General features: G+C 43.5%; 1 protein-coding gene across 1 annotated transcript in view; it reads right to left on the reverse strand.

The window, feature by feature from the left end:
* The window catches only part of OCA2 (OCA2 melanosomal transmembrane protein), a 278,263-nt gene that overhangs the window by 217,475 nt on the left and 41,136 nt on the right, over window positions 1-19,652 (reverse strand). Inside the window, exons 9-12 of the mRNA XM_052635656.1 lie at window positions 10,460-10,531; window positions 9,224-9,289; window positions 6,215-6,271; window positions 5,033-5,157 (exon numbers count right to left, since the gene is read on the reverse strand). Coding sequence (XP_052491616.1) covers window positions 5,033-5,157; window positions 6,215-6,271; window positions 9,224-9,289; window positions 10,460-10,531 — 320 coding nt within the window. The remainder of the gene's footprint in view (window positions 1-5,032; window positions 5,158-6,214; window positions 6,272-9,223; window positions 9,290-10,459; window positions 10,532-19,652) is intronic.

Raw genomic sequence — 19,652 nt, forward strand, 5'->3', positions numbered from 1 at the left:
ACAGTGCTATAGAGCTACAGGATAAAGTTGACTCTCAGCCCTAGACTTCTCTGAAAGTTAACACACAACCCATTTGAACCATCCATGTGAAAATACATTCCTGCCTCACCCCCACAGGTCTGGAGGAAGCACTCGGTGTACAGGCTCCCTTGCAGGGCAGGAAGTGGCACAGATGAATGCATCTTTGCCACCAGACCCCTCTGAGTCAAGGTGGGGCTGGAGCACAAAGCACTGCCACCCAGTGGCTCACACCACACCTGCCAACCTAGCTCCTTACTCACCTTACCTTTTCAAAAGCTGAGGCACTGTGCTTAATTCTAACAAGGAGTACACATTCTATAGCAGTGGCTTTCCACCTTAGCTAAACATTAGATTTGTCTGGGGATCTTAACAGTCTTGCTACCCAGCTCATGATAGAACAACCCCGGGAGATGAGCTTAAGCAGCAGCATTTACAGCCCCCCAAGTGGTCCACTGAGCACACAGTTGAGAAAGGATGCTCTAAAGAAAGTTCAGGGAAAACCTCATGGTGTCTCCTCCACCCACCCACTACATTGCCTACTTTCTTACAGAAGCTAGGATGGGTCTGGATGTTGGCAGCAAGGGGAGCCCCTGCTGCACTCAAGGACCTTTTTTGGTGGGGGTGCCCTGTGGCATGAGGGATCTTGGTTCCTTACCAGGGAGTGATTCCATACCCCCTGCAATGGAAGCTCATAGTCTTAACTACCAGACCACCAGGGAAGTGCCTCAAGGGTCCTTTCTACTATCTTCTGGCTCAGAGTATAGCCAGCAGCTCTTCTGAGTAGGATTGGCCTACAGAGCTGTATAGAAGTTGAGAAGGGAGTTCAAAAAAGAGGATCAGACTCCAATCAACAGCAGCAGCTTTCAACTAAGGAGGCACCAAGCTCTGCTTTTAATAAGAAAAGGATTAGTCTGTGCTAATCAACAATGCCAGATTTGGATGTCTAACTATAAAGATGCTGTGCTGTGCTGTGCTTAGTCGCTCAGTCATGTCCGACTCTTTGCTCATGGACTGTAGCCCACCAGGCTCCTCTGTCCATGGGGATTCTCCAGGCAAGAATACTGGAATGAGTATCTCCTCCAGGGGATCTTCTTAACGCAGTGATCGAACCCAGGTCTCCTGCATTTCAGGAGGATTCTTTACCACCTAAACTACCAGGGAAGCCCAACTCTAAAGACTAATGTTACTCAATTCAGACAGAGGCAGAAGAAATGTGATTACGCTTAGAGAGTCACAAAGAATATAATAGTATAATATAAACAGTGAATCTGAGCACACCAATCATGAAAGATGCAGTTTGTATACTAATAAAAGGAATTGCTATTCTCACATAGCAATTATAGTGTGCTCACTCACCTAGAGCCAGACATCCTGGAGTGTGAGGTCAAGTGGGCCTTAGGAAGCATTACTACAAACAAAGCTAGAGAAAGTGATGGAATACCAGCTGAGCTAGTTCAAATCCTAAAAGATGATGCTGTTAAAGTGCTGCACTCAGTAAGCTAGCAAATTTGGAAAACTCAGCAGTGGCCAAAGGACTAGGAAAAGTCAGTTTTCATTCCAATCCCAAAGAAAGGCAAAGCCAAAGAATGCTCAAACTACCACACAATTGCACTCAACTCACACACTAGTAAAGTAATGCTCAAAATTTTCCAAGCTAGGCTTCAATAGTATATGAACCGAGAACTTCCAGATGTTCAAGCTGGATTCAGAAAAAAGCAATGGAACCAGAGATCAAATTGTCAACATCTGCTGTATCATAGAAAAAGCAAGAGAATCCCAGAAAAACATCTATTTCTGCTTTATTGACTATGCCAAAGCCTTTGACTGTGTCAGAACAAACTGCGGAAAATTCTTCTTCAAGAGATAGGAATATCAAACCACCTTACCTACCTCCTGAGAAATCTGTATGCAGGTCAAGAAGCAACAGTTAGAACTGGACATGGAACAACAGACTGCTTCCAAATTGGGACAGGAGTACGTGAAGGCTGTATTGTCACTCTGCTTATTTAATTTATATGCAGAGTACATCATGTGAAATGCGGGGTTGGATAAAGCACAAGCCAGAATCAAGATTGTCAAGAGAAATATCAATAACATCAGATATGCAGATGACACCACCCTTATGGCAGAAAGCAAAGAGGAACTAAAGAGACTCTTGATGAAAGTGCAAGAGGAGAGTGAAAACTGGCTTAGAACTCAGCATTCAAAAAACTAAGATCATGGCATTTGGTCCCATCATGTCATGGCAAATAGATGGGGAAACAAGGGAAACAGTGACAGACTTTATTTTCTTGGCCTCCAAAATCACTGCAGATGGTGACTACAGTCATGAAATTAAAAGATGCTTTCTCCTTGTAGGATAAGCTATGACAAACCTAGGCAGCATATTAAAAAGCAGAGACATTAATTTGCTGACAAAGGTCCATCTAGTCGAAGCTATGGTTTTTCCAGTAGTCATGTATGGATGGACCATAAAGAAAGCTGGGCACCAAAGAATTGATGCTTTTGAACTGTGGTGTTGGAGAAGACTCTTGAGAGTCCCTTGGACTGCAAGGAGATCAAACCAGTCAATCCAAAAGGAGATCAGTCCTGAATATACATTGGAAGGGCTGATGCTAAAGTTTAAGCTCCAATACTTTGGCCACCTGATGCAAAGAACTAACTCATTGGAAAAGACCCTGGTGAGAGGGTAACAGACAGGAAGGCTAGGGGGTCTCCAAATGACGGAAATAGGCTGCAAGGGTCACGTGTTTTTTATTTCTCTCTTAAGTGGCAGGAGGAAACAAACTACAAGTGTCAGATTTTTTTCCCCTTCTCTATACAAAATTAAAAGGAGGTTTATCTTAAAATTCTGTGTTGCCATGACAACACCTGGCTCCACCTGAACTTAACTTCTCAAACCTTGAGCTAACCAATGCATTTTTCTTATGGAAATGCTCTTCTTAAGCTATGTTAATGAACTATGTATTTAAGACTCAGAACCTATAAGGGCTCAACAAACCTGTATATTTTACTGATACACTGTTCTCCTAATCTATGTTAATGAAACTATATATTTACTTGGAAACCTGCCTTTCTTCAAAATTCATGTCGATCGTTTTGTGGCCTGGGATGATTCACCTGGCGCCAATGTTATCTCAAAATGTATGTTGTGGTTGAGAGACCTGGTGCCACTCTGAGTTTTGAATCATCTCCTTTCTCTAATTAAGAACTCACTGATAGGTATAGGCTAGCAGGCGGGTACTGTTTCTACCCCCTTCTGATGTCTATGTCAAAAGCTTTCTCTATCTCTTTTACACTTTAACAAAACTTTATTAAATACACATAAGCTCTGAGAGATCAAGCCTCGTTATTGACCCCGAATTGAATTCTTCTCCAGAGACCATGAATCCCGGTGTCTAGATTCAAGGTGGGAGGAGAAGGGGACAACAGAGGATAAGATGGTTGGATGGCATCACCGACTCAATGGACATGAGTTTGAGCAAGCTCCGGGAGTTAGTGATGGACAGGAAAGCCTGGCATGCTACAGTCCATGGGATAGCAAAGAATCAGACATGACTGTGCAACTGAACTGAACTGATTCTCACATAAAATTACAAAGCCAATTCCTAGCAGAGTGAGGATGTAAACAAATCCCAGCAAGGCTGAGACAATCTTCAGTCGTGCTAGCTGTACAGGGATGTTGAGAATCAGGGTGCCATCATCAGAGTGTGTAGTGACTTGCTGGAATCTGGCACATTGTGAGATGGTTTCAAACCACTGTCAGTAGCAGAGTTGCCCTGGTTGGAGCGTGGTAGGTGTGAACTGCCTCTTGCCCACTGAAGTGTCCAGGGGCAGGGTTGATTTTAGCATATGCTTTATCCACCATTTACCCTCAGAAGAATTATAGCTCTGGATATTGGGAGGTGCTACACCTCCTGTGCAGGAAGGCTAAATCTAGTGTCTTGCCCCTCAAATCCATACTTCACATGGACCATGACAATGCAGCCAGGCTTGCAGAAGCCTGGGCAACAGATTAACTCATAACACTGCAGGCCAATCCACGGGATGCTGCTAACTCTCTGTTCCTCTCTACCCTTCTTCTCCTCTTCCTACTCCACATTCTAACTTACTCCTCCTCTGAGGGTCACTACTCTCCCAAACACCAAAGGCATCACCCAGAATTAGTCCTGAGCTCTGGAAGTAGCCCCTTGTTGATGACATTGAACTTGCTGAGTCTCATGCCTCATAAGCAGGAGAATCTCTTATCTGGTAGAATCCTCAGAACACTAGCTTGTTTTAATTCCTTTGATGGAAAACCCAGATCAGTGCAGCTGAAGTGAGTTGTCCTCAGCTGAAGTAAGGACATTTTTCTAAATGTCCTTACTACCTAGCTTCCCAGAAGCCACCAGGCATACCTGTAACACCTCAGTCTCTCTAGAACCAGCCAGCACCAGCACATGTTGAGTCTAAGCAGGGGAAGACCATGATATGCTAAGAAGCATCTTTAAAATAAAGGACATAAAGTCTAGATAAAAGTGTAGGTCCATGACCTTGGAAGGGGCTGCACAATCACAGGCTGAAGCCCAAGCCCCAGGAGGCCCCATGCAATCAGTCCCACAAATGAAATGGTTGGAATTAAAAGGAGCAAAATGGAATCAAACTGAATTTCTCTTTCCCAAAGTTACCTTGCAAGGCCTTGCTAGGCCAGGTCTTGCAACCCTCCAATAATCCCACAAGGATCCTGCCAGAGCAAGACAGTAGCCCCATCTCCTGCTCTCTGGCTGAGAACCCCATAAAGCCCATGGAGTAGAACTCCTGGCCCCTGATGCTCTGTCCCACAGGACATAAACATTTGTGTGTCCTGATTTCTGTAGGCATTTCTGCAACCACTGCTACTGCCATCACAGCTGTGCAGTCAGAGCCACAGTCCCAGTGGATGTGCAGGTCAGACCCCATCATGTGGGAGGAGGGCAGCCAGTACACACTGCCATCAGCTGGCCTGATGTCCACACAAGGCCACTTTGCATACCTTATGGTCACGGGAGTGAAGAGGAGCACTGTTGTGACATTGTCCAGGAAAGCAGAAAGGACAGCAGCCACGAGACACAGCATGAAGATCATGGTCCACACTCTTCCTCGGGACAATTGGTATGCCTGGAATGCAATAAAGAAGAAGCTAGGACCAATGGGGCCAGAAAACAGATGCAACTTTTCATTAGGGACTCTAAGAACTAAGGGTCTAAATAAACACTACATGGTGGATTAAAACTTAGACCTACAAACTCCTAAACCAGCTGAGATGAGGCAGTAATGACTGGACCTGAACTTTTAAATCCATGCGGGCCTACACTCCTTCCCTCCAATTCTCATTTCAGTACCTTGAGATGGTCTATCTCTCATAAGGTGACAATCTGTCATGTCTGTATCTTTTTACACACTCCTTTTGGTTGGACAGCCTGGGCTGTGACTTTGGGATTCACCTGACCCTAGAGTCTGCTGATCTTTGGGGATCTAGGGGTTGCTTTTAGTACCAAGGTATTGGGAGGAAGAGGCCAGATAGCTACCTGGGAGGTGCAAGATAGTGCACAAAATCGGCAAAAATCATGACATGGTTCTATCATTCAAAGTTTGGAAAGGACTTCATAAATAACTAATTTTTTAAAAGAACTTTTCAGTTTCAAAAAAAAAAATTCAAGCCCAGCCCTAGTTTGCATTAGTCTTTTCCTCCCAATTCTGATGATAGGATCAACACAAATTCTACCAGTCAGAAAATGGTGAAGGATTCCCCAAGGTCCCAGTTATAAAAATGAATGCTTATATGTTCAATGTCATAAAGTAATCATTGAAATTATTTCACTTAAAAGCAGAGTAATCAGAAACTGATGACTTAAAATATTTACTCTGAAGTGCAAAACAGTTTCTGTGCATAGCTCTCAACCTGCCAATTTGAACACCATCACACAAATAGTCAACTTGAATACTAGTCTCCTTGATCCTCTTCTTTGGTTATTTGTTGAGAATCTGAAAGTGATGCTCAAAGACACTTTATTTAGCATAGCAATTATACTCAGGTTTGCAGCAGTGATTTTGAAAAGGAGGACAGAATTTTAAAATATTTGCTTTAAAACATAGTTTTATTCACTATAAATATGTAATGGCAGAAAAAAAGTATCAACTGATACATAACTATTAAATGCCACATCATACGTACCTTTACAGCACAATAATCAAAAAATCCAGTTTCTGAAAATATGGCTACTAAGATCATCTATAGGGAAAAGAGAAAAAGGAGACAGAGAATGTTTCAGAGCACCATCCTGAAATGACATCAGTGACCACTTACACATCTGAGCTCTGGCCTCTATATGAAAGCTACCACCTCATCAAACGTCTCACTCTTTTGTTGAGTGTTGTCCACTTACTAACTCTCTGAATCAAGCCCCTTACTAGAGGATTTGCACCTTTACATTTGTCCAAGAGTATGTGCCCAAAGTACATTATCATTCCATCTGAACTTCACAGTAAACATCTGCGTTATAATTACTCTCTGACTTATAGACCAGGAAACTGTCAGGCAGAGAGGAAAAGTGACTTGCTCACAGTCACAAAGCTAGAAACAGGGCAGGAAATAGGATAGAATGTGGCCTTTTGCACCTAGGTGTGCACACAAGCAACAATTAAAAGTTTTAAGACTTTTAAACTGACTTATATTATATATATTTTTTTAACTGGCTTAAATTTTGTAAGAGTAGTTACAATGAAATGAAGACTGCTGGGGGAAATATTAACAACCTCAAAAATGCAGAGGACACCACTCTAATGGCAGAAAGTGAAGAGGAACTAAAGAGCTTCTTGATGAGAGTGAAAGAGGAGAGTGAAAAAACTGGCTTAAAATACAACATCCAAAAAACTAAGATCATGGCATCCAGTCCCATCACGTCATGGCAAATAGATAGGGAAAAAGTGGAAATAGTGGCAGATTTTATTTTCTTGGGCTTCAAAATCACAGAGGACAGTGACTTCAGCTACAAAATTAAAAGACATTTGCTCCTTGGAAGAAAAGCTATGATCAACCTAGACAGCATATTAAAAAGCAGAGACATTACTTTACCAACAAAAGTCCATATAGTCAAAGCTATAGTTTTTCCAGTAGTCATGTACAGATGTGAGAACTGGACTATAAAGAAGGCTGAGTGCTGAAGAATTGATGCTTTCTAACTGTAGTGCTGGAGAAGACTCTTCAGAATCCCTTGGACTGCAAGGAGATCAAATCAGTCAATCCTGACAGAAATCAACCCTGAATATTCATTGGAAGGACTGATGCTGAAGCTAAAGCTCCAATATTTTGGCCACCTGATGCGAAGAACTGACTCATTGGAAAAGACCCTGATGCTGGGAAAGATTGAGGGAATGAGGAGAATGAGGCAAAAGCAGATGAGATGGTTGGATGGCATCACCGATTCAACATGAATTTGAGCAAACTCAGGGATTTGGTGGTGGACAGGGAAGCCTGGCATGCTGCTGTCCATGGGGTTGCAAACAGTCAAACAGAGCCTTGAGCAAAAAAATTTATTTAATTCTCTGTACTTTGGTTTTCTCACCTTACTTCTGTATGTCTTATTCCCTTGTGAGGTTGTTGTGATAATTCAATAGAATTATGTAAACTAAAGTACTTTAGAAAATAGTGGGCCCAAAACTGTGTTTCACAAAAACAGTGCAAAACAGTACAAATCTCTACCTTGTCTATAATGACCATCATTGTTCATCCTATCCAAATGGCCACTGTGAGGCCATTTATAGAGTGTGGTGCTTCACACCAATGGAAGCTACACATGAATGTGAATGGGTAGGTCCTGTGTGGTCTTCCATTGTTGTGGTGAAACTGTTACACATGTCTGCTGCCAGAACCACCCAAGAGAGACTGGAACTCAGGGACTGGATGAGTGGTCCCATGGGTGGATGACTGGCAAGAAACAGGGTAAAAAAGATGGGGGTCTGGTTATACAGACTGTCTCTGGACCACACACACCCCGAAGTTCTATATAGAACCTTGTTGAACTGATTCCAACTGAGAAAAAATTAAGCCATTCATTGTTAAAATCCAATATAACTGTATTGAGGATAATTAAATTAAAGTGAAGCCCTAATCCAATATGACTGTTGACCTTATAAGAAGAGAGGAGGACACAGACATGCCCAGAGGGACAATCATGTGAGGACTTGAGCAGATGATCATCTGTAAGCCTCAGAAGAAACCAACACTGCAGACATCTTGATCTCAGACGTTAGCCTCCAGAACTATGAGGAAATATATTTCTGTTGTTTAACTCACCCAGTCTATGGTACTTTATTATGGCAATCCCAGAAAACTAATACACCAATCATTTAAGATTTTTTTATAACAAAAACTTATGAGATATCCGGTATGCCTTCCTTTTTCTTTTCATATATCCAAACCCTATATACATTTCAGAACCCAATACAAACATTAGTTTCTCTATAAAGCCTGGATTCAGAGCACTGACCTGAATCCCACACTGCATCCACAAAGGAGACAGTTACTTTGGATCCAACTGAAGCCTAGAGCAGCACAACCCTCCTTCAGATCACTCAGCCACTGTGGGGTCTGTTCAAGAACACATGAGCCATTCCCACTGCTGTCCAGATCCTTGTCAAATTCCCCTTATTCAAATTAAATCTGTTTATGACTCCTGTTCCACACTAACTCACTAGAGTGTCTTAAAATTCCCTTCCTACAGATTGATTTGGTGACACTCTTCATAGCATGCAGTAGACTGGTCACTTGAAAATATGGTAAATTAACAAACTGTTACTTAGGGACAATTTCTTCCTTTCTTCCTTTATCCATATAATTAAAAGTACATTTTCAATCACTGAAAAATTTATATGGTTCATTTATTTAAGATATATCATTTTATATTTTAAGGACAGTAACTCAAAAAACTGCCAAATTTTCTCAATGGCAAGATTATTTCTCTGTTAGAGGCTTTAGGCTAAAATTTTCCAGCTAACCAACCAGAGCACCAATTACTCCATTCCTCATCAGGAGAAATTAGCTAGACCTGCAAACACTTCTCAGTCAAGCCCTAACAGTCAAGCAGCACGGTGTCCTTAAGAATTAGCAGTGACAGCAGTAAAAGAGAAAGTCCCAGGTTACAGCAAACTTGGGGCCCAGGCCCACTGGGAGGACTGTCATTACCATGCCAAACAGCAGGGCCAGAGTCTCGAAATCAATCCACTCCACCACATGGGTCAGGCTGGGTCTCTGCAATCAAACCACAAATTAGCCAATTAGTCCTGGGCATCATCCTCCTGGTGATAAGCTGTAAACATGTGCACTTTACAGAAAACCCACTCATGGCCAGAGTTAAAAATCACAAAAATCACACCGTCCACTTGCCTTTGAAATCCTATTATATCATTAATGAAAAACAGTCGTGATCCAAAGCATCGTAACATCAAAACTATGCACTTGTCAATGAGAAAGGCAGACTTCTTAAGCCTGTCCCTGTCCCTAAGGGAAGGTAGGATCATGGGGAACTGGGAGCCCAGACTGGGAAGTGAGGACACTTGGAGAGTCTGGTTGTTGAAAAAGGACTTCACAGTGGTCCAGAGATTTTCCTGCAGCACAAAGCATGTGCCACATCAATTATTTCCAAAATTAAATAACTACTACTACACTACTCCTTAACAATTAAATCAAAATAACAGAGGTTTATGTGTAAGTTTTAGGATTCTGGGACATTTTACCCTGAGAGTTAGTGTTTGTTTACACCAATTCTAGCCATAAAAAAGAAAATAAATAACAAAGTCTCACATTATTTTTACTCTTTGGTTGACTGGCCTTTAGAAACATTTTTCAGAACAATCTCTGAAATTCTACAGTTTTTTTTCAATCCCAAGTTCCATGTGTGTCCACCTTGGTCAATTCAGCACTGCTCCTCAAGCAACCCCAGGCCTCCAACTCCAGAGTATTTGGCCTCTCTGGCTTCTCTACATTCATTCCAATGTCCCTGCAGGATGGAACATGCTCAGATCCTGAGCGGACAGTATCACCTCACAGACATGCACTTCCGGGGGCCTCCTGATGTCTGTCCCCAACCTCACTGTGTCCCACCTCTCTGCTCCAGCCAGGATGGCCTCCCCTGGTCTCCAAGGGCTGACAGCACATGTGGCTGGCTCTAACATTGCTCAGGCGCATGGCCTGGATGAATACTTGACCATCATGAGCTTTTCCTCAGCTAGGATGGGGTGTGTGTGATAAAGTCAAATGTTAATTGCTTATCAGTGCTATAAAGTTCATTAGTTCATGCCTTTAACAGGAAATGTGAAATAGTATATTAAAAACTAACCATCTAACACCTAATTATTGGACGTCTTTGAAGCTGACATTGTATCAAATGCTAAGCCTTTGACTCAAAATGTTACAACTTACATCACCAATCACAGCCAGTGCTGCTAATGCTGAAAGGGACCCCAACATGGCTGCTAGTGTTCTGTGAACAATCTGGAAAGAAGTATAGAACATTACTTCACTCTAATCCACAGGATTTTAAAACACACAGAAGACTTACTGGTATAAGTATATGTGAAGATTGGCCATTCTATACCATACCTATTGAAAGTGAAAGTGAAAGTTGTGTCCAACTCTTTGCGATCCCATGGACTGCACAATCCACAGAATTCTCCAGGCCAGAATAGTGGAGTGGTAGCCATGCCCTTCTCCAGGGGTTTTTCCCAACCCAGAGATCAAACTCAGGTCTCCCACATTATAGGTGGATTCTTTACAAGCTGAACCATCAGGGAATTTTGGACAATAGATAAATCATAGTTTTCAAACTCTGGATGCCCACAACTATCACCAGTCTGCTTTCAAAAGAAAGGTGATTTAAGGTGGTTATCTATATGTATTAAAGTTTTTTTTAATTGTTTTGGGTTTATTTTCTGTTGGCAGGTCTTATGCCTTTTCTTATGTTTCCTGCCTAAAGAAGTTCCTTTAGTATTTGTTGTAAAGCTGGTTTGATGATGTTGAATTCTCTTAACTTTTACTTGTCTGGAAAGCTTTTGATTTCTCCATCAAGTATGAAGAAGAGTCTTGCTGGGTAGAGTATTCTTGGTTGTAGGCTCTTCCTTTTCATAATTTTAAATATATCTGGCTTGTAGAATTTGTGTTGTTGCTGCTGCTAAGTCACTTCAGTCATGTCCGACTCTGTGCGACCCCATAGACGGCAGCCCACCAGGCTCCGCCATCCCTGGGATTCTCCAGGCAAGAACATTGGAGTGGGTTGCCATTTCCTTCTCCAATGCATGAAAGTGAAAAGTCAAAGTGAAGTCGCTCAGTCATGTCCGACCCTTTGCGACCCCATGGACTGCAGCCTACCAGGCTTCTCCGTCCATGGGATTTTCCAGGCAAGAGTACAGGACTGGGTTGCCATTGACCAGCTAATACTTTGATGGGAGTTCCCTTGTATGTTACTTGTCATTTTTCTCTTGTTGCTTTTAATATTTTATCAGTCTTTAATTTTTGTCAGTTTGATTACTATGTATCTCAGTGTGTTCCTCCTTGGGTTTATCCTGCCTGGGACTCTCTGTGATTCCTGAACTTGGTTGACTATTTCCTATCTCATGTTTGGGAATTTTTCAGGTCTTATCTCCTCAAATATTTTCTTAGGTCCTTTCTGTCTCTCTCTTCTCCTTCTGGGACCCCTATAATGCAAATGTTGGAGCATTTAATGTTGTCTCAGAGGTCTCTTAGGCTGTCTTCATTTCTTTTCGTTATTTTTTCTATATTTTGTCTGTGCCAGTGATTTCTACCATTCTGTCCTCCAGGTCCTTTATCCATCCTGCCTCAGTTATTCTGCTATTGATTGCTTCTCAGTTAAGTTCAGTCACTCAGTCGTGTCTGACTCTTTGTGACCCCATGAATTGCAGCACACCAGGCCTCCCTGTCCATCACCAACTCCCGGAGTTTACTCAAACTCATGTCCATCGAGTCAGTGATGCCATCCAGCCATCTCATTCTCTGTCATCCCCTTCTACTCCTGCCCCTAATCACTCCCAGCATCAGGGTCTTTTCCAATGAGTCAACTCTTTGCATGGGGTGGCCAAAGTACTGGAGTTTCAGCTTTAGCATCAGTCCTTCCAATAAACAGCCAGGACTGATCTCTTTTAGGATGGACTAATGGACCTCCTTGCAGTCCAAGGGACTCTCAAGAGTCTTCTAAAACACCACAGTTCAAAAGCATCAATTCTTCAGCGCTCAGCTTTCTTCAGAGTCCAACTCTCACATCCATACATGACTACAGGAAAAATCATAGCCTGGACTAGACGGACCTTTGTTGGCAAAGTAATGTCTCTGCTTTTCAATATGCTATCTAGGTTGGCCATAACTTTCCTTCCAAAGAGTAAGCGTGTTTTAATTTCATGGCTGAAATCACCATCTGCAGTGACTTTGGAACCCCCCAAAATAAAGTCTGAAACTGTTTCCACTGTTTCCCCATCTATTTCCCATGAAGTGATGGGACCAGATCCCATGATCTTCGTTTTCTGAATGTTGAACTTTAAGCCAACTTTTTCACTCTCCTCTTTCACTTTCATCAAGAGGCTTTTTAGTTCCTCTTCACTTTCTGCCATAAGGTGGTGTCATCTGCATATCTGAGGTTATTGGTATTTCTCCCGGCAATCTTGATTCCAGTTTCTGCTTCCTCTAGCCCAGTGTTTCTCATGATGTACTCTGCATAGAAGCTAAATAAGCAGGGTGACAATATACAGCCTTGACGTACTCCTTTTCCTATTTGGAGCCAGTCTGTTGTTCCATGTCCAGTTCTAACCGTTGCTTCTGAACCTGCACACAGATTTCTCTGGAGGCAGGTCAGGTGGTCTGGTATTCCCATCTCTTTCAGAATTTTCCACAGTTTATTGTGATCCACACAGTCAAAGGCTTTGGCATAGCCAATAAAGCAGAAATGGATGTTTTTCTGTAACTCTCTTGCATTTTCCATGATCCAGCTGATGTTGGCAATTTGATCTCTGGTTCCTCTGCCTTTTCTAAAACCAGCTTGAACATCAGGAAGTTCACGGTTCATGTATTGCTGAAGCCTGGCTTGGAGAATTTTGAGCATTACTTTACTAGCATGTGAGATTGTGAGGTAGTTTGAGCATTCTTTAGCATTACCTTTCTTTGGGATTGGAATGAAAACTGACCTTTTCCAGTCTTCTGGCCACTGCTGAGTTCTCCAAATTTGCTGGCATATTGAGTGCAGCACTTTCACAGCATCATCTTTCAGGATTTGAAATAGCTCCACTGGAATTCCATCACCTCTATTAGCTTTGTTCGTACTGATGTTTTCTAAGGCCCACTTGACTTCACATTCCAGGATGTCTGGCTCTAGGTAAGTGATCACACCATCGTGATTATCCAGGTCATGAAGATCTTTTTTGTACAGTTCTTCCGTGTATTCTTGCCACCTCTTCTTAATATCTTCTGCTTCTCTTAGGTCCATACCATCTCTGTCCTTCATTGAGCCCATCTTTCCATGGAATGTTCCCTTGGTATCCCTAATTTTCTTGAAGAGCTCTCTAGTCTTTCCTATTCTGTTGTTTTCCTCTATTTCTTTGCATTGATCACTGAGGAAGGCTTTCTTATCTCTCCTTGCTATTCTTTGGAACTCTGCATTCAAATGGGAGTATCTTTCCTTTTTTCCTTTGCTTTTTGCTTCTCTTCTTTTCATAGCTATTTGTAAGGCCTCCTCAGACAGCCATTTTGCTTTTTTGCATTTCTTTTCCATGGGGATGGTCTTGATCCCTGCTTCTAGTGTATTATTTATTCATGTTTGTTTGTTCTTTAGTTCTGCTAGTTCTTTGGTAAACATTTCTTGCATCTTCTCAGTCTTTGCCTCTATTTTTTTCTTCAGGGTCCTGAATCATCTTCACTATCAATAGTCTGAATTCTTTTTCTGGAAGCTTGCCAATCTGTACTTCATTTAGTTGTTTATCTGGGGTTTTATCTTGTCCCTTCATCTGGGACATAACCTTCTGCTTTTTCATGTTAATTACCTTTCTGTAATGTGGTTTTAGTTTTAGTCACTGTAAGACTGTAGTTCTTGCTTCTTTTGTGTGCCCCATGATGGAGGAGGCTAAGAGGCTTATGTAAACTTCCTGATGGAAGGGACTGGTGGTGGGAAAAACTGGGTCTTGCTCTGGTGGGCAAGGCCTTGCTCAGTAAAGCTTTAATCCAGTTATCTGCTGATGTGTGGGGTTGCCCTCCCTCCCTGGTAGTTTTTTGACCTGAGAAGACCCAGCCCCCAAGTCTATGGACTCTATGGTCCAGTTAATGGTGACCTCCAAGAAGGTCACCATTAGACCTCAGGAGGACCTTCCCAGACTGCTGCTGCCAATACCCCCATCACTGTGGTGAGCCCCTTCTGACCCACGCCTCCACAGGAGGCCCTCCAAATCTAGCAGGTCGTTTTGGTTCAGTCACCTGTGGAGTCACTGCTCCTTTCCTCTGAGTCTTGATGAGCACAAGGTTTTGTTTGTGCCCTCCAAGACCGGAATCTCTGGTTCCCCCAGTCCTGTGGAAGTCTTGTAATCAAATCCCGCTGGACTTCAAGGTAAATTCCTTGGGAATTCCCAGTCCCTTTGTCAGATCATCAAGCTGGAAAGCCTGACGTGGGGTTCAGAACCTTCACAACAGTGGCAAAAGCTCTTTGATATTACTGTTCTCCAGTTTGTGGGTCACGCACCCAGCAGGTATGGGATTTGATTTTACTGTGACTGTGTCCCTCTTACTGTCTTGCTGCAGTTTCTTCTTTGTTTTTGGATGTGAGGCATCAATTTTTTTTTTCCTTTGGAAGGTTCCAGTGCCCTTCTGTGGATGGTTATTCAACAGTTGGTTGTGATGTGGTGCTCTTGCAGGAGGAGATGAGTGCCCACCCTTCTACTCTGCCATTCTGAACTGGAAGCTCAGCAATCACTTCTTTAAATTAACTTTCTTCCCCCTTCTCTCACTTGTCTCCTTCTAGAATCCAGTTATCCTACATGAACATCTGACAGACAATGAAGGTTTTCTTTGCTCTTTTTCATTTTCTTCTTTGGTCTCCTCTGATTGGGTTATTCAAAGTTCCTTTCCTCTTGATCACTTATCATTTTATTTTCCATTTGGTCTGCTCTGCTGTTGATGTTCTATTGCATTTTCCATCTTCCTCACTGAGTTCTTTAGCTCCAGAATTTCTGTTTGTTTCTGTTTCATGATTTCTATTCATTTGTTAATTTCCTCATTTTGTTCGAGTGTTGTTTTCCTGATTTCACTGAATTATCTTTTTGTCTTTCCTTGTAGCTCATTGAGTATCCTCAGTATAACTATTTTTAATTTATTTATTTATTTTAATTGAAGGCTAATTACTTTACAATTTTAAAAGTTACACTCCATTTACAGTTATTACAAAATTTTTGCAATAGTCCTCATATTGTATAATACATTCTTGTAGCTTATCTTAACACCCAATAGTTTGTACCTCCCACTCTCCCACCCTTACATTTTGCCTCCACCCCCTCCCTGCAGGTAACCAGTACTTTGTTATCTGCATCAGTATAGCTACTCATCATGCTTTATCAGCTAGATAGCAATATTCTGTGCCTTTGAGTTAACTTATTGAATGACTGTTGTTATCTTTGGTGATGATATATTTCCTTGATTTTTTATATTCCCTGTAGCTTTACATTGATGCTTTCTCATTTGAAGTAGCAGTCAGTTAGTCAGTTAGTTCAGTTGCTCAGTCATGTCCAACTCTTTGCGACCCCATGGAATGCAGCACGCCAGGATTCCCTGTCCATCACCAATTCCTGGAGCTTGCTCAAACTCATGTCCATCAAGTCAGTGATGCCATCTAACCATCTCATCCTTTGTTGTCCCCTTCTTCTCCTGCCTTCAATCTTTCCCAGCATCAAGGTCTTTTCCAATGAGTCAGTTCTTTGCATCAGGTGGCCAAAGTATTGGAGCTTAAGCTTTAGCATCTGTCCTTCCAGTGAATATTCCTTTAGGATAGACTGGTTAGATCTCCTTGCAGTCTAAGGGACTCTCAAGAGTCTTCTCTGACACTACAGTGCAAAAGCATCAATTCTTCAGCATTCAGCCTTCTTTATGGTCCAGTTCTCACATTTGTACATGACTGCTGGAAAAATTATAGCTTTAACTACATGGACCTTTGTCGGCAAAGTAGCAGACATCTCCTCAAATCTTTATTAGTTGTATTCAGGTGGGATATACTGTTTGTTCTGTTACACCTGATACTTTCTCTGATCTCCTGTGGACACACCTGCTGCACTCTTCTTGCTCCTTCTTGTGACAGAATTTGTATGCTTTTATGTGTTCTCCAGCTCTGCAGCTCACTAGGCTAGCTGCTGGAAAAGCCCCTTTTATTGGCAGTAGACAGTGCTATAGCTCCAGTTCTCCTTTGCCCATGGCCAGTCTGTTTTCTGGCAGCATTCCATCTACTGTTGACCAACAGTGCTCTCACCACCACACAGAGAGCATGTGCTAGGAGCCACTACCAAGGCAGTGGGGGGAGACAGGGGGAGGCTGGAGTTAGGGATGGCTGCAGGCCTTGAGGGGAGCCTAGGATGAGCTTCTCCAGGTCAAAAATCAGATTTCCTGCTGAAGTGCTGAGTGCAGTCAGCAGGAAATGTCTTCCTTTAACGCCCTTTGATAGTTTCACTTGACTCTTTCCTGACCTCCCTCCCTGCAGGCATGGATGCCCTGCCTGAGTACTCTGGTTCTGGCAGAGAGAAGTTGGTTCTCTTCCTGCATCCTGCACAGCTGGGGAAGCCAAGCACTTGCTCCCTGTCAGTTAGTTCAGCCCGATGGAGTGTGGCCTTAGGAGAGGGGCAGTGCTGACCATGGTCCTATTACCCTCTCCAGTGTGTCCTAACTTGTATTGTTTTCCTTCAGTGATAGGCTGTAATTTCCTCTCAGAAAGGCTGGGCTTCTACAAACTCTCTCCTGTTCCTGGGAATCTGCTCAGGTTAGCACTGTCTAGGTTTTCCCTGATAGCAGCCAAGAGAGGTGAGGTTGCCATTGCTGGCTCCTGCTGGTTTCACAGCTTAGGCTAGTGTATGTTTGCTTATTACTGGATGCACAGGCAGGAGAGGCTCCTCCTAGGTCCTTTGAATCTCACTGCTCCTACAGAGGTACTTTTTCTTTGGGATGGATGCTTAGTTAGCTATCAGAAAAGGGGGACAAAAAGGAGGGCTAGCTCATGCTGCCATGATGCTGACATCATCTCCCAGTTTACATTTAAATGTTCGGAACGTGAGATGGTTGACTAATCTTCTTCCTTGGGCTACTTTGGTAAATGTAAGGATAAATAAAGTGCAGAGAGACTCATCAGAAGAATGAGCTACCTAAATATCTGAAGATATGTGGAACTCCCATGGCTGCCATTTCTGCCCATGTGGTGTGCTGGCTGCTGTACACTGTCCCCAAGCAGCTGTATGCCACTGCTTCTGTGCCTTGCTCTCTAGGGACCCCACATGAGCTCTGGGAGCCTGTTATCTCATATAAATTCTCCTGGACTGGGGAGCATTGGGCAGCAGGAGCACCTCTGTTTAAGGAGGGGCTGCTCATGGAAGGAGGGACCTGTGCCTTCTTGAGACCATTCCCTCCCAGTACGTGAGGGCAATGGCAGGAGCCAACTGATCCATAGTGACAGGTGAAACACTGATGGTGGGTTTCCTAGACATTCCTCGGTTCTGAATCCTGTGTTTCTAAAAATTCCCAGGACAGTGTACAAGTGGTACAGTTCTGGGCCTTGAATTCAGTACCACTTTGTGTTTCATAGGCATTTTAGCACTTACAATGTGCGTCCAATTGAAGGCCATGTTTTCCAATTGTTTCTTACTGCCATGATGTAGTAGGATGATTATGGGCTTTTTGATGCTAAGTAAATTCTCCACATTTCACTTTCTTCATCTGCAAAACTTAGAGAACTTTTTGGTTTGTAGGGCATGAACTGGCTGTCCCTTGAGGTGACACCCTACCTCTCTGTGCCCTGGTATAAGACCTGGGCCAGCTCCTATTTCCCTGGGCTGGGTCTTGTCTGCCTATGAGGTAGTAACAGTGCTCTGCTTGCTGCACTATCTTCCAGGTGGGTCCTCTTTCTACCCTCCCTTATCTCCTAGGAAGAGGGTGCTTTGGCCTCTTTGAAAGTGGCAGACCTTGCCTGCTTGTTCTTCCATGTGAATGCATTCTTGTCCTTGTGCATGGTGAACTGCCCACCCTTCCCTCTGAAGTCAGATTTGGTTGTGAACTCTGTTCTGCTTGTTGGGATATGAGAAGAGAGACTCCCCCTTCTTCTTGCCTCAGTGGTGCCCAGGTGAGAAGCAGCCTGGGTCTCTTATAGATTACAGTGGTAATCTATAAGAGGCCTGTTGACCACATGTGCAGATGCTGAGAGGCTGGCTAGAAGCAGGAGGTGGCCATACCCCTACAGGGAGGGGTGGTGCCTTCTCCTTCTGGTGCCAGAGCCCACTGAGCCTGGTTCTCACATAGCTAGAGAGAATCTCATGACTCTTGCTGAGCGGGGGACCTACCTTGGGGGAGCACCAACTGCTGCACTTCTCACTGCACTGCCACTGGAGGGAACTTCTGGCACCCATTGCTATTCTGGAGTCTCCTTTGAGAATGTTGCCATGAACCATCTCCTTTCATCAAGGGGTCCAGTTTGCCTAAGAAGCTGCATAAGGAATGAAAGAGGGTTCACCTGCTGGCCAGTGGTGTGGGAGGGCCTGGCAACAAGGGTCTCTGCTCTTTCTCCCCCAAACCCTACTGCTCTTGTGACTATTCCTCTTGCCCAGGGTCTTCTGTGTGTAGGAGAGGCAGGGGCCATGTCTGAGGGGTGGGCCAGCTGCCACCTCACTGGGGGTTGTCTCATCACTGTCTTTGAGGTCTGAGTGTCAAAGGCACTTCACATAAGAGCGAGCACACCCACTTTCTTCTCAAACTCATCTGTTGTTTCCACCTGTGATGGTTTGGCAGGGTCTGTATGTTACCAAACAAATCGCCTCAGCATGGGTGCATTCATGTGTCTGTGAGGGAAGGGTGGTTTGGGGATGGCACCCAAGCTAGGCTGTGTTCGCGTTTCTGATCCCAGAGTAACCCACAGTGCTGTCTGTCCTCTGTGTGTGCTAAGTCACTCAGTCATGTCCGACTCTGTGCGACCCCATGGACTGTAGCCTGCCAGGCTCCTCTGTCCATACGATTCTCCAGGCAAGAATACTGGAGTGGGTTGCCATGCCCTCCTCAAAGGGATCTTCTTGACCCAGGGATTGAACCCACATCTCTTATGTCTCTTGTATTGGCAGGCATGTTCTTTACCACAAGCGCCACCTGCGAAGGCAAGGTAGCAGGAGAGGGAGGGTAGGAACAGCTGAGACCCCCCGTGCACATCTGGATTCTTTGAGAGTTAGGAGAAACAGTCATGTCTAATGTGCTATTTTCTTATTTTTTTCTTTTCTTTTTTCATTGGAGGAAAATTGCTTTACAATGTTGTGTTGGCTTCTGCTGTACAATAACACAAGTTAGTCGTTATATAGGAGAAGGCAATGGCAACCCACTCCAGTACTCTTGCCTG

The sequence above is a fragment of the Budorcas taxicolor genome, chromosome 2 (assembly GCF_023091745.1).
Source record: "Budorcas taxicolor isolate Tak-1 chromosome 2, Takin1.1, whole genome shotgun sequence".
NCBI lineage: Eukaryota > Metazoa > Chordata > Mammalia > Artiodactyla > Bovidae > Budorcas > Budorcas taxicolor.